At 48.2% G+C, this 15,284-nt stretch overlaps 1 protein-coding gene across 1 annotated transcript in view; it reads left to right on the top strand.

The window, feature by feature from the left end:
* LOC140065871 (uncharacterized) overlaps positions 1-13,757 on the top strand; it is a 31,890-nt gene extending 18,133 nt beyond the window's left edge. Inside the window, exons 5-8 of the mRNA XM_072113430.1 lie at positions 3,720-3,858; positions 9,851-9,921; positions 10,652-10,702; positions 13,522-13,757. Coding sequence (XP_071969531.1) covers positions 3,720-3,858; positions 9,851-9,921; positions 10,652-10,702; positions 13,522-13,757 — 497 coding nt within the window. The remainder of the gene's footprint in view (positions 1-3,719; positions 3,859-9,850; positions 9,922-10,651; positions 10,703-13,521) is intronic.
* Positions 13,758-15,284: the final 1,527 nt, after the last annotated feature.

Raw genomic sequence — 15,284 nt, 5'->3', positions numbered from 1 at the left:
AAGCCTTAGCGGCTCAGCAGCAGGCAAACATGCAGCAACAGAAAAGGCATGAGGAGGCAATTGCTGCATAGCAACAGCTGCTCCAGCAGGTGACAGCTATGGCAACTGCTCAACACAGGACTGTACCAGCGATGACTGTGAAGGACGCCCGTGAGAGGTTGCCACAGCAATACTGGGCAGAGGTGTTGGCCCCCTTCCTTGTCGCTGATCCCCAGCAGGCATACTATGATCTGAGTGAGGAGGATGCCCGGGACTACCCCAAGGGTACTAGGAGTGGATCTGCATCTACGCACTCAAAGAGTGCACAGCTGGAGTTACCAGGAGGCGCTACCACTGAGGGGACAGATGCACCAACTAATTAACTTGGTCCGCAAGTGGCTCAAGTTGGAGGCAGAAACCCCAGCCTAGATTGTGGAGAAAGTTGTTTTGGACCGTTTCCTGAGGGCCTTGCCGGGTGAGATCCAGCACGGGGTGGGACATGGGGACCTGTCTGATGCCAGGGCACTGGTGGGGTTGGTGGAGAGATTTTGTGCTACCCAGTCCCTAAATAAGGGAGCCCCTTATACCAGGGCAGGCCCTAAAGCACGGAAGGTCATGTCACCTCTGAGCCCTCAGGCTAAAAGCAATACCTAGGATTTCTCCCTATGCTTCCCCAGTCTACACAGCTACTAGCCCCGACTCTGCTGATGAGCGCCACCTGTGCCGGGTGACTGTGGCAGGGCATCCAGCGTTGGCCCAGGCAGTCGGGTGACCTTGATTAATGGGTCCCTCATAGACCCCAAGACAGTCACAGGACGCACAATTGGTGTCCTGTGCATCCATGGGGATGTAAAGGACTACCCCACTACAGTTATTAACTTCCAGACCTCTTGTGGAGAGACTCTACATGAGGCAGGGGTTGTCATACTTGACCTTATCTTGGGACGAGACTTCCCCATGTTCTGGACATTATGGCGGGGAAACTAAGAGTTGCGGGTTCACTCTCCTGTGTCGTCGGGTCAGATCTCAGAACCCGAACCTAATGACCCACACTCGGGGGTTCCTGCTGTAGGGGTGGCAGCCATAGAAGAAGATGGTAGTTTAACATTTCCCCTAGATGTTATGGCAGGCGAAACTGAGGAGGTAGTGACAGGGCCGCAGTTGTCAGATTTGGAGGTATCCCATGACAACTTCGGTACCGAACAACTCCAGGACCCCACTCTGGTCCGCTCCAGAGAAAATGTAGTAGAAATTAATGGAGTACCTCCTCAGCACAGAGGTGCTGATAAGTTGTTTCCTCGAGTGGTGGTTAAGCAGGAATTATTGTACCGTGTTGATAAGGTGCACGGTGAAACCCGGGAGCAATTAATGGTTCCCCAGCCATATCGCCAAATGGTATTGGACCTTGCACATAAACATGTTATGGGAGGACAACTAGGCACCACAAAAACACTGGAACGCATCTTGCAGCATTTCTATTGGCCAGGAGTGTATGATAAGGTAAAAAAATATCGTGAAACTTGTCCTGATTGTCAATTGCATGCTCCCATGGTACACTTTCGAAGTCCATTGGTCCATTATTGAGGTACCATCCAAAGGGTCGCTATGGATTTGGTTGGTCCTCTGGTTAAATCTGCTCGGGGGCACCAGCAGATTCTGGTAGTCATGGACTATGCTACCAGATATCCTGAGGCCATCCCACTACGGCACACCTCTGCAAAATTAATTGCTAAAGAATTGTTTGCCATGTTTTGCCAAGTAGGACTACCCAAGGAGATCCTCACAGATCAGGGAACCCCTTTTATGTTAAAATGTAACCAAGGAGCTATGTCGGCTCTTTAATATTAAACAGTTACGCACCTCTGTGTATCATCCTCAGACGGATGGATTGGTAGAACGGTTTAACAAAACTCTAATGAGTATGCTACAGTAGGTGCCATATTTAATGTTCGCCATCCGAGAAGTCCCACAAGCCTCTACTGGGTTTCCGCCGTTCAAGTTAGCGTACAGCAGACATCCCATGGGCCTTCTAGACATAGCCAAGGAGACATGGGAACCCACCCCCCACAAAAGTGTAATAGCATATGGAGAAGGCACAAAGAAGGTTTATAACAGGTCAGCAAAATCCCGGTGATCAGGTACTTGTGCTAGTCCCCACTGTAGAGAGTAAATTTCTTGCCAAATAACAAGGACCGTATGAGATTCTAGAGAAAATAGGAGAGGTGAACTACAGGATACGTCAGCCCGGACGGAGAAAACCCGAGCAGACATATCATGTAAATCTGTTAAAGGCCTGGAAAGACAAAGACAGTCTGCTTACAGAGATGGTTCAGGCTAGTCCACCTCCTGCGATACCCTCACAGGCTGCAGATAAGCCAGTACCGGATGCAGAGGTGCGAATAGCCGATACCCTTACCAAAGGACAACCGCGAGAGGCTCGAGAGTTTGTAGTAAGAATTACAGATATGTTCTGAGAGTTGCCAGGCTACACATCTGTAATTAAACATGATATTGTCACTGAGCCAGGGGTAAGGGTAAGATCAAGGCCGTACCTGAGGCTCATAGACAAGCCATATCAGAGGAGGTTCAGAAGATGCTAAAACTACGAGTTATTGAGGAGTCAAAAAGTGAGTGGGCCAGTCCAAATGTTCTAATTCCCAAACCTGGGTGATGTTGTTGTGGCAATTATCAATTTCCAACCTTTCCAGTTCTATGTGCTGCCAATAAAACCTTTTCACCAATAAAGGATAGAGATTGACCAATTATGTACAGAGAATGTGGGCAAAAATCCCCAGTTACGTTTGTTGTTTCCCGTTTTGGGGAACGCCGTAATGGGAAAACAACAAACGTAACTGGGGATCCGAAAAGTAGCAGCCACGGGGAAACAGTACTCTTTTTGGACTACTTTACATTCAGAAAACATATACAAATATACTTTATTAGAAGATTTTTCCTGTGTTATACATTGGTCTTTTTAATTACTGTTTTTTAACAGCTATTGTTTATCACTGTATCGGTATAAGTTAATCAAATTTAATATATTGTTCATACATTCTGAAACAATCTGAGACAGTTTCTATTTTAGTGCCCACATTCTCTGTACATAATTCCAAAACCTGATGGAACGTTGCGATTTTGCAACGATTTTAGAAAATTGAATGAGGTGTCTAAGTTTGATGCCTATCCCATGCCACGGGTTGATGAGCTTATAGAGAGACTAGGGGGTGCTCGGTACTTTACCCGGGATCTAACTAAAGGTTATTGGCAGGTACCCCTGACAGATGGGGCTAAAGAAAAGACAGCCTTTACCACCCCTGAGGGCCTTTTTCACTATGTTGTGTTACCGTTCCAGCTTCACGGGGCCCCAGCAACATTCCAACGGTTAATGGACATAGTGTTAAAGCCACATAGGAGATACGCCTCCGCCTATCTGGATGATATCATCATCTTCAGCCATGACTGGGAGAGTCACTTGGCCAAGGTACAGGCCATAGTAAACTCTCTAAGGGCAGCGGGTCTGACCGCAAACCCCAAGAAGTGTGCGCTGGGAATGGAGGAGACACACTATTTGGGGTATGTGATTGATCGAGGCATAATTAAACCTCAGGTCAACAAGATCAACTCTATCCCGGGTTGGCCTCAACCAGTGAGCACCAAACAAGTCATAGCATTCATTGGCATTGTTGGGTACTACAGACGGTTTATACCAAACTTTGCCACCATGTCCGCTCCCCTGACAGACCTGCTGAAGGGAAAAACGCCTGCCATGGTGCGGCGGAATGAACAAGCAGAAGGTGCTTTTCAGACATTGAAGTCTGCGCTGTGTGGATCCCCCGTCCTCATAACGCCAAACTTCAAGGCAGAGTTTATTAAGGATGTGTCAGATGTAGGGCTGGGAGCTGTCCTCTCTCAGGAGGTGAATGGCGAGGAACACCCCATTACCTACCTGAGCAGGAAGAGGAACACCCCATTACCTACCTGAGCAGGAAGCTCACGCCAGCAGAGGAAAATTACAGTATCGTAGAGAAGGAATGTCTGGCGATAAAGTGGGCATTAGAGTCCCTACGGTACTACTTGCTGGGATGACAGTTCCGTCTCATAACTGACCACTCTCATCTCACATGGATGAGTAGAACTTAGGAGAAGAACGCCAGGGTCACTAGGTGGTTCTTGTCCCTCCAAAATTTCAGTTTTACGGTGGAGCACAGAGCTGGGAAACTACAGGGCCTTGTCACGGACACAATGGGGCAGATTTACTTACCCGGTCCATTCGCGATCCAGCGGCACGTTCTCTGCGGTGGATTCGGGTCAGGCTGGGATTCACTAAGGTAGTTCCTCCGCTGTCCACCAGATGTCGCTGCTGCGCAGAATTTCCCCGAGGCCCGCTTGAATGCCCTGAAATTCACCAGCCTGTACCTGGTGAAGGAAAGTGCAAGTTTCACAACACATGTTTTTTTTAAAAATGCGGCGGTTTTTCCGAATCCGTCGGGTTTTCGTTCAGCCACGCCCCCACGATTTCCGTCACGTGCATGCCAGCGCCGATGCGCCAAAAACCGATCGCGTGCGCCAAAATTCCAGGGCAATTCAGGGGAAGTCGGCGCAAATCGGAAATATTCAGATAACACGTCGGGAAAACGTGAATCGGCCCCTTAGTAAATGACCCCCATTGTTTAATGTCAGGAGTTCGCCCCGGTGGGTCTGAACTGAGGGGGATGGTATGGGAGAAAGTAAGAGGTATCGCACGGGATAACCGCTATCTGCTCTACAGGCAGATAAAAAAAATACTTGGTAAAAGCCCTGGATTTGTCTGCAGTAACCCAAGGGTTAATGCAGACATATAGTAAGCAGGGGAAGTCTGTTTGGTCTATGTTGGCCTCGCTAGCATAGACACCTTTGTAATGGGCCTGCTTATTATGGAGTAGGGGTAGGCTGGTAGTGGGAGTCCTACTCCACCCGGGCTTCAGTCCTGGGTTTTTGTATAGCCCACAGGTGCAGGTCACAGGTGCGGGTCACAGGTGGGGGGTCACAGGGGCGGGTCACTGGTCTCCTTAGAGCCTGATTAAGACTGCAGGCCAGAAGCAGTAGGTGAGGCACTACCTGGAGAGCTGAAGGCTGGACCGTGTTCACACAGCAAAGGTAACTGAGTGCCTCCTGGTATTCTGCTGGCCAAGAGCATGTGCCAGGCAGCCTGGTACATGTATAGTTAGGGGTTGTTATTGTATTAGGAAGTGCCCAGCTGGGCAGGGTTTATTTTTGTTATTTTGTATGTGCCTAAGCCAAGGCTGAATTTGTGTTTTGTCAAGGAAGTGTGAATAAACACTTGATTTTTGGACTTTAACTCTGCATGTGTCCCTGCTTCCTGCACTGCTACAAAGCATCTACCAGAGAAATTCCCCACATCAAAAAGTTCATTTTTTCATGATGACAGTTTCTTAAAGCCGATTGTATGTTCCTTGCCAAGTTTTCATTGGGATACTTACGAAGCTTTCCTGGCTACCTGCCATAATTGTATGCTGTGCTCCCCCAGACCTCTGTTCTTGTGCTGTGCTCCCCCAGACCTCTGTTCTTGTGCTGTGCTCCCCCAGACCTCTGTTCTTGTGCTGTGCTCCCCCAGACCTCTGTTCTTGTGCTGTGCTCCCCCAGACCTCTGTTCTTGTGCTGTGCTCCCCCAGACCTCTGTTCTTGTGCTGTGCTCCCCCAGACCTCTGTTCTTGTGCTGTGCTCCCCCAGACCTCTGTTCTTGTGCTGTGCTCCCCCAGACCTCTGTTCTTGTGCTGTCCCCCCCCCTAGACCTCTGTTCTTGTGCTGTGCTCCCCCAGACCTCTGTTCTTGTGCTGCCCCCCCCTAGACCTCTGTTCTTGCGCTGTGCTCCCCCAGACCTCTGTTCTTGTGCTGTCCCCCCCCCTAGACCTCTGTCCTTGTGCTGTGCTCCCCCAGACCTCTGTTCTTGTGCTGTGCTCCCCCAGACCTCTGTTCTTGTGTTGCACTCCCCAGACCTCTGTTCTTGTGCTCCCCCAGATCCCTGTTCTTGTACTGTGCTCCCCCAGACCTCTGTTCTTGTGCTGTGCTCCCCCAGACCTCTGTTCTATTGCTGTGCTCCCCCAGACCTCTGTTCTTGTGCTGTGCTCCCCCAGACCTCTGTTCTTGTGCTGTGCTCTCCCAGACCTCTGTTCTTGTGCTGTGCTCCCCCAGACCTCTGTTCTTGTGCTGTGCTCCCCCAGACCTCTGTTCTTGTGCTGTGCTCCCCCAGACCTCTGTTCTTGTGCTGTGCTCCCCCAGACCTCTGTTCTTGTGCTGTGCTCCCCCAGACCTCTGTTCTTGTGCTGTGCTCCCCCAGACCTCTGTTCTTGTGCTGTGCTCCCCCAGACCTCTGTTCTTGTGCTGCCCCCCCCCCCTAGACCTCTGTTCTTGTGCTGTGCTCCCCCAGACCTCTGTTCTTGTGTTGCACTCCCCAGACCTCTGTTCTTGTGCTGTGCTCCCCCAGACCTCTGTTCTTGTGTTGTGCTCCCCCAGACCTCTGTTCTTGTGTTGCGCTCCCCCAGACCTCTGTTCTTGGGCTGTGCTCCCCCAGACCTCTGTTCTTGTGCTGTGTTCCCCAGACCTCTGTTCTATTGCTGTGCTCCCCCAGACCTCTGTTCTTGTGCTGTGCTCCTCCAGACTTCTGTTCTTGTGCTGTGCTCCCCCAGACCTCTGTTCTTGTGCTCCCCAGACCTCTGTTCTTGTGCTGTGCTCCCCCAGACCTCTGCTCTTGTGCTGTGCTCCCCCAGACCTCTGCTCTTGTGCAGTGCTCTCCCAGACCTCTGTTCTTGTGCTCCCCCAGACCTCTGTTCTTGTGCTGTGCTCCCCCAGACCTCTGTTCTTGTGCTGTGCTCCCCCAGACCTCTGTCCTTATGCTGTGCTCCCCAGACCTCTGTTCTTGTGTTGTGCTCCCCCAGACCTCTGTTCTTGTGCTATGCTCCCCCCAGACCTCTGTTCTTGTGCTGCGCTTCCCCAGACCTCTGTTCTTGTGCTGTGCTCCCCCAGACCTCTGTTCTTGTGCTGCGCTTCCCCAGATCTCTGTTCTTGTGCTCTGCTCCCCCAGACCTCTGTTGTTGTGCTGTGCTCCCCCAGACCTCTGTTCTTGTGCTGCGCTTCCCCAGATCTCTGTTCTTGTGCTGTGCTCCCCCAGACCTCTGTTGTTGTGCTGTGCTCCCCTAGACCTCTGTTCTTGTGCTGTGCTCCCCCAGACCTCTGTTCTTGTGCTGTGCTCCCCCAGACCTCTGTTCCTGTGCTGTGCTCCCCCAGACCTCTGTTCTTGTGCTGTGCTCCCCCAGACCTCTGTTCTTGTGCTGTGCTCCCCCCAGACCTCTGTTCTCGTGTTGCACTCCCCAGACCTCTGTTCTTGTGCTGTGCTCCCCCAGACCTCTGTTCTTGTGCTGTGCTCCCCTAGACCTCTGTTCTTGTGCTGTGCTCCCCCAGACCTCTGCTCTTGTGCTGTGCTCCCCCCAGACCTCTGCTCTTGTGCTGTGCTCCCCCAGACCTCTGTTCTTGTGCTGTGCTCCCCCAGACCTCTGTGCTTGTGCTGTGCTCCCCCAGACCTCTGCTCTTGTGCTGTGCTCCCCCCAGACCTCTGCTCTTGTGCTGTGCTCCCCCAGACCTCTGCTCTTGTGCTGTGCTCCCCCAGACCTCTGTTCTTGTGCTGTGCTCCCCCAGACCTCTGTTCTTGTGTTGTGCTCCCCCAGACCTCTGTTCTTGTGCTGTGCTCCCCCAGACCTCTGTTCTTGTGCTGTGCTCCCCCAGACCTCTGTTCTTGTGTTGTGCTCCCCCAGACCTCTGTTCTTGTGTTGTGCTCCCCCAGACCTCTGTTCTTGTGCGGTGCTCCCCCAGACCTCTGCTCTTGTGCTGTGCTCCCCCAGACCTCTGTTCTTGTGCTGTGCTCCCCCCAGACCTCTGCTCTTGTGCTGTGCTCCCCCAGACCTCTGTTCTTGTGCTGTGCTCCCCCAGACCTCTGTTCTTGTGCTGTGCTCCCCCAGACCTCTGTTCTTGTGCTGTGCTCCCCCAGACCTCTGCTCTTGTGCTGTGCTCCCCCAGACCTCTGTTCTTGTGCTGTGCTCCCCCAGACCTCTGTTCTTGTGCTGTGCTCCCCCAGACCTCTGTTCTTGTGCTGTGCTCCCCCAGACCTCTGTTCTTGTGCTGTGCTCCCCCAGACCTCTGTTTTCTGTGCTGTGCTCCCCCAGACCTCTGTTCTTGTGCTGTGCTCCCCCAGACCTCTGTTCTTGTGTTGTGCTCCCCCAGACCTCTGTTCTTGTGCTGTGCTCCCCCAGACCTCTGTTCTTGTGCTGTGCTCCCCCAGACCTCTGCTCTTGTGTTGTGCTCCCCCAGACCTCTGTTCTTGTGCTGTGCTCCCCCAGATCTCTGTTCTTGTACCTTGCTTCCACAGAGCTTTATTTTTTAATTTATTATTTGGAGTAGATCTTTCTTTTTAAAAAGATTACGTGGCAGATTTCTTTTAACTCTTTTCGACAACTTACAAATTAACCTGCAGCCCGAATTTTTCTTAATTTCTATTCAAAATCATTAGATTTACAGTGAATATTTATTTTTTTGATATATCTTTCTGTAATGAGATCTTATTGTTATCATTGTGTGTGTACAATGAGGAGTGTCCTGCGTGTCTCCTATTGGCCACACATTGGCCATAAAAAGGATAGTGGAGGCAAAGATATTCTGCAGAGAAGAGACAAGCGCTGAAGTGTGAGTATAACATCCTAATGCAGTATATTCATCCAATAGTCTATTTTTATAGGTAACTATAATGTTGCCTATATCGGTAAAGTATCATACCAATGCTAAAGTGGCGCACACATATATATGTAAAGTATGACACCATCATTATGGAGAGGTGATATATGCTTCCTTATCAACCCTATTGTGTCAGCAAATAGATAAAGCTTGTTACTAATCGGAAGCCCTAACAGAGGTGGAATATGCCAGTACATAGGTAGAGTATGCCAGTACATAGGTAGAGTGTGCCAGTACATAGGTGGAGTGTGCCAGTACATAGGGGGAGTGTGCCAGTACATAGGTGGAGTGTGCCAGTACCTAGGTGGAGTGTGCCAGTACATAGGTAGAGTGTGCCAGTACATAGGTGGAGTGTGCCAGTACATATAATCTCTACACTATAATCTCTAGGGTGCCCACACAGGGGTAGAATACAACACAATAATCTCTAGGGTGCCCACACAGGGGTAGAATACAACACTATAATCTCTAGTGTGCCCACACAGGGGTAGAATACAACACTATAATCTCTAGGGGGCCCACACAGGGGTAGAATACAACACTATAATCTCTAGGGTGCCCACATAGGGGTAGAATACAACACTATAATCTCTAGGGTGCCCACACAGGGGTAGAATACGGTACCATAGTCAGCAGGTAACCACATAGGGGTAGAATACAACACAATAATCTCTAAGGTGCCCACACAGGGGTAGAATACAACACTATAATCTCTAGGGTGCCCACACAGGGGAAGAATACAACACTATAATCTCTAGGGTGCCCACACAGCGGTAGAATACAACACTATAATCACTAGGGTGCCCACACAGGGGTAGAATACAACACTATAATCACTAGGGTGCCCACACAGGGGTAGAATACAACACTATAATCTCTAGGGTGCCCACACAGGGGTAGAATACAACACTATAATCTCTAGGGGGCCCACACAGGGGAAGAATACAACACTATAATCACTAGGGTGATCTCACAAGGGTCGAATATGGCACCATAATCACTAGGGTGTAGTGATTTTGGGAGGGCCAGCCCTTTCATAACTTGAACATAAAATAGAAATAGGGAAATATTTTGTTTTTCTGTCTTTCAGATACAGAGAAGCCACAGTTCTCCTTTCAAAAATGTGGAAACTGAGCGCAATCCTCCTAATTTCTACATCCGGTATGACAACCATAATGACAATTTCAGATCACATAACAGTATGTGTGTTTGGGTTAAGGACAATGATATAAATTTATACACACATTTAGTATATACAGTATACACACATATACAGCATATACAGCCTTTGAAATATTGACTATATATCAAACCATATTTTTGGGACTAAACCCTAACTAGGAAAGAGATTCCAGCAGTAAAGTCTTTTATGATTCACAAAGTGAGTTATTGAATTAGTAAAGAGATGATAACATTGGGGCAGGTTTACTTACCCGGTCCGTTCGCGATCCAGCGGCGCTTTCTCTGCGGTAGATTCAGGTCCGTCCGGGATTCATCAAGGTAGTTCCTCCGCCGTCCACCAGGTGGCGCTGCTGCTCTGAAAAGCATCTGAATGCGCTGGAGTTCACCGGGCCGGACCAAGTGAAGGTAAGCGCGACACCTTTATTGTTTTAAATGCGGCGATTTTTCCGAATCCGTCGGGTTTTCGCTCGGCCACGCCCCCCGATTTCCGCTGCGTGCATGCCAACGCCGATGCGCCACAATCCGATCGCGTGCGCCAAAATCCCGGGGCAATACAGGGGAAATCGTCGCAAATCGGAAATATTCGGGTAACACGTTGGGAAAACGCGAATCGGGCCCTTAGTAAATGACCCCCATTGTCTATAGCTGATGAATGTGGCTATGTAATTTTATGGATTAATAAGAAGCTTCTCTTCTTTGTCTCCTGTAGTTCTCCACGTGATTGACGCCATTAAGTACTATCCACCAGTTGACTTGCCAGGTTGGTAATGATAATAATTCCTTACGGATTTCCCTTGTTCCGTACATGATGGAATATGGAAGAGTCCAAGGTCTGCACCTCTACGAAGGAGACATGATGTCCAGTCCTTATTATAGACAACGTTTAAACTCTCTTTCTCTTTTTATTCCTAAATAGTTGTTGTTCCAATAATTCTGATGTAATTAGAACATTTCTTCTTAGCCCTGACGGTTCTTGAGCAATCAGTGTCATTAGTTTTGGCATGTAATATGCTAATTAGACTCTCTACTTTGGAAGTTCGAAGCTTCAGCTTAGTTGGCACCGCCTACTTGACAGGTTTCTAACATTTGTTGTTGAAATACAGTGTAAGGCTACATTCCCACTGCCGTGAGCCCGCCGCACCGTAGCACGGGGGGCACACGTCAGCGCGGGGAGAGGAGGAGGAGGTGAGCGCCACTCATCCCCGCCCCTCTCCATAGCGATGTGTGGCCGTGGCGCCATAATATGGGAAAAGATAGGACATGTCGGCACACGTGCGGCACCATACCGCTCCCGTAGAGCGCCGCGAGCCCTAGAAGTGTATGGGGGACGTATATCTGCCCCACATACGTTGGCCGTATTTACGTCCCCCATACTGTAGTGTGAATGCAGCCTAAACTTGGAATTGGCACAGGTTACAGACACAAGTCCAGCTGCTCCAGAATTCTATTAATGAAATGCAAACTTTTTGGGGTGTATACTCTTAGGCTACCATACGGTGGTGTGAATATAGCCTTAGTTTGTTTTAAAGGTTGTGAAGGGGGGGGCTTATTTATCTACTATAAAAATCGGGATTCGTTCTGAAATCACCGCACTGTTTAGCAGTTATCAGACACAGTCCACTCCAGACAAGTAGGGCACAACTGGCCACCACTGGTTTTTTTTAGCTTATTTGAAGCAGGAAAAAAGTGACAAAACTAAACAGAAGAAAAATAAAGTCCTCTGGCCACAAATTATACAATGTAGTCATTGCCTCACTACCAAGAAACTCTACCTACTGTACAGCTTCCCAACCACAGAACTGAAAGAGAACCCGTCTCCCATAAATTCGGCACTAGGAGATGTTACTAAAGTATGTTACAATCGGAAACCACCGATAACGCTATCTAACACCGAAGCAGAGCACAATAGATATGCCGGACCGCTTGCAAAGTGGTCCGGCGTATTCATGGGGGGGGGCGGGATTGTGGGAGTGTTTAGGGTAGTGACTGCAGCATGAAGCGTGGCAGTTACCGCCAAGCTATAGAGATCGGGGCGACCCCCTCATTAATACGCCGGTTCGATGTTTCAATTGTGCTCCGCAGCGGTGTTAGATAGCGTTACCGGAGGTTTCTGATAACGCTATCAATGTAATATCACAATACAACACTTCCATCTTATTTGGCTTCTAGCAATTAAAGTATCATAAATGAAGATCATTCAGTTTAGCTCACAAGTAGTGGTAGTAGAATGAGCATAAAGTAAAGTAACTGAGGCTAAAGAGAAAGGTTCAGCTGCGGGGGTTACAGAGTTCTCCTTTTACACCATTGTCACTGCATTCAGGGAATACATACAGTTGTTATATGTATTTAACATTCATAGTATCATAGTTTATAAGGTTGAAAAAAGACACTTGTCCATCAAGTTCAACCAAGGAAAGGAAGGGATTGGATGAGGAAGGGATTTAGGGGAAACAATTCCATATAACATAATCATCAATGTTATTTAGGTGTAAAAAGGCATCTAGACCCTTCTTGAAGCTCTCTGCTGTCCCTGCTGTGACCAGCACCTGAGGCAGGCTATTCCACAGATTGACAGTTCTCATAGTAAAAAAGCCCTGTTGCCTCTGGTGATTAAACCTTGTTTTCTCCAGATGGAGACAGTGCCCCCTCGTCTTTTGATTTGAGTTAGTCTGGAACAACTTTCCCCCATATTTCCACATTCACACATTAACAATCACAGATCTGTGTAGGTTTATCTTCATAGCCTTAATGTAGGCATTCAACTTACAAAAAGCCAGCCTGCTTCATCTGCCGCATAGGCATCCACCCTACATAGAGCTAAGCTGATGTATAGAACCTACCATTGTATACATAGAGCTGAGCTTCATCTAAGTTGCCATTCGTTACTCCTTACATAGAGTTGATATTCTAGATCTGTTATTAATATTCTTTTTTCAACATACAAATAGAAATAGATTATTGGGAGTAAGGGAAGTTCAGCTGTCCTGGGGTCTTTATGTCTTCAGGTATACCCATGGTTGTGTCCAATATGGACGTGAGGGGCCTGGGTGCACAAACTATGTATTTAGTCTTGTAAGTACAAATCTGAGAGGCAGGAATGGGTTAACTTCCAGAACCTGTCCACAGCTGCTTATAGGTCGGATAATTTCCCCTCCTGCCCTCACCCAGGTGGCAGCTCACTATTCTTTTACTGTTACCCAGCAATCACTGACACCATGTTAGCTGCTCCGCCTAAGGCACCTGCAATGAAGTTGAAATGTGTTTTGGGGGGAAAAAGTTCATTTTCTAGGCAAATATTGACTTTGCAATGAATTGCTGTTACGCTGATCCCTCTGTATAACATTCTGGATTTTATGCAAATTTCCATTATAAAACCTGATGCCGTAGACTTTGTAACAATTTACATTTGTATCATTCTCGAAACTTTTGGCCATGACTGTATATAAATAAAGAAATTACTATTATTATTATTATTATTATTATTATTCACTGAAACTACAAAATAATCTATATGTGACTGATTGCAGTTCAGATTTCATAGGATCTGTTGGTAACTCACATTTTTTTTTTCTTTTTTAGTTCATAACTGTCCAGACAATCAAAAATGGGTAACATGTGGGCCCGCCTGCCCGACCAACTGTGAGAATTACCAAGTGTCAACATTCAGGCTTTGTAAAAGGAAATGTGAGGAGGGATGTTTCTGCATCTTTCCGTACATCTTTCTGGCTGGAGACTCTGGTCCCTGTGTCCTCCCAGAAGATTGTCCAAAGAAACCCAACGATCCAAGATTTCCAACATTTGACTTGGAAAAATGATCCTATAAATTATACAGGATCTAGTGTGGAAACAATGTCACTCTAATAAATGGAGTAAAAAAGTAATTATTCTGAGTTATGTTATGTGTGTAAGCAAAACTGAGGTGCTCATCAAGTGCTTCCTGGTGCATGAACAGAACATGAAAATTAAAGTGAAGACTGACACTATGGGGTAGATTTACTTACCCGGTCCATTCGCGATCCAGCGGTGCGTTCTCTGCGGAGGATTCGGGTTCTGCCGGGATTCACTAAGGCAGTTCCTCCGACGTCCACCAGGTGTCGCTGCTGCGCTGAAGTTCATCGAGATGCACTGAAGTTCACCAAGCCGGGCCGAGTGCAGGTAAGCGCGTGTCAAGCAACACTTTTTTTTAATGCGGCGGTTTTTCCGAATCCGTCTGCCACGCCCCCGATTTCCGTCGCGTGCATGCCGGCGCCGATGCGGCATAATCCGATTGTGTGCGCCAAAATGCCGGGGCAATTCAGGGAAAATCGGCGCAAATTGGAAATTTTCGGATAACCCGTCGGAAAAACGCGATTCGGGCCCTTAGTAAATGACCACCAGTGTGTCAGCAATAGAATAGTAGTCAAATGGATATCATCTCTATATCAACCCTGCCAGTTCTATTACTGTCTATACGCTTTATATGGTATAGTCATCTACACTCACCGGCCACTTTATTAGGTACACCTGTCCAACTGCTCGTTAACACTTAATTTCTAATCAGCCAATAACATGGCGGGAACTCAGTGCATTTAGGCATGTAGACATGGTGAAGACAATCTCCTGCAGTTCAGACCGAGCATCAGTATGGGGAAAAAAGGTGATTTGTGGCCTTTGAACGTGGCATGGTTGTTGGTGCCAGAAGGGCTGGTCTGAGTATTTCAGAAACTGCTGATCTACTGGGATTTTCACGCACAACCATCTCTAGGGTTTACAGAGAATGGTCCGAAAAAGAAAAAACATCCAGTGAGCGGCAGTTCTGTGGGCGGAAATGCCTTGTTGATGCCAGAGGTCAGAGGAGAATGGGCAGACTGGTTCGAGCTGATAGAAAGGCAACAGTGACTCAAATCGCCACCCGTTACAACCAAGGTAGGCAGAAGAGCATCTCTGAACGCACAGTACATCAAACTTTGAGGCAGATGGGCTACAGCAGCAGAAGACCACACCGGGTGCCACTCCTTTCAGCTAAGAACAGGAAACTGAGGCTACAATTTGCACAAGCTCATCGAAATTGGACAGTAGAAGATTGGAAAAACGTTGCCTGGTCTGATGAGTCTCGATTTCTGCTGCGACATTCGGATGGTAGGGTCAGAATTTGGCGTCAACAACATGAAAGCATGGATCCATCCTGCCTTGTATCAATGGTTCAGGCTGGTGGTGGTGGTGTCATGGTGTGGAGAATATTTTCTTGGCACTCTTTGGGCCCCTTGGTACCAATTGAGCATCGTTGCAACGCCACAGCCTACCTGAGTATTGTTGCTGACCATGTCCATCCTTCATGAGCACAATGTACCCTGTAACATCTG

Source organism: Engystomops pustulosus, chromosome 6 (genome assembly GCF_040894005.1).
Source record: "Engystomops pustulosus chromosome 6, aEngPut4.maternal, whole genome shotgun sequence".
NCBI classification, from domain to species: Eukaryota; Metazoa; Chordata; class Amphibia; order Anura; family Leptodactylidae; genus Engystomops; species Engystomops pustulosus.
Note: the sequence above shows the minus strand (reverse complement) of the source record. Positions and strands in the feature narration are given on the sequence as shown.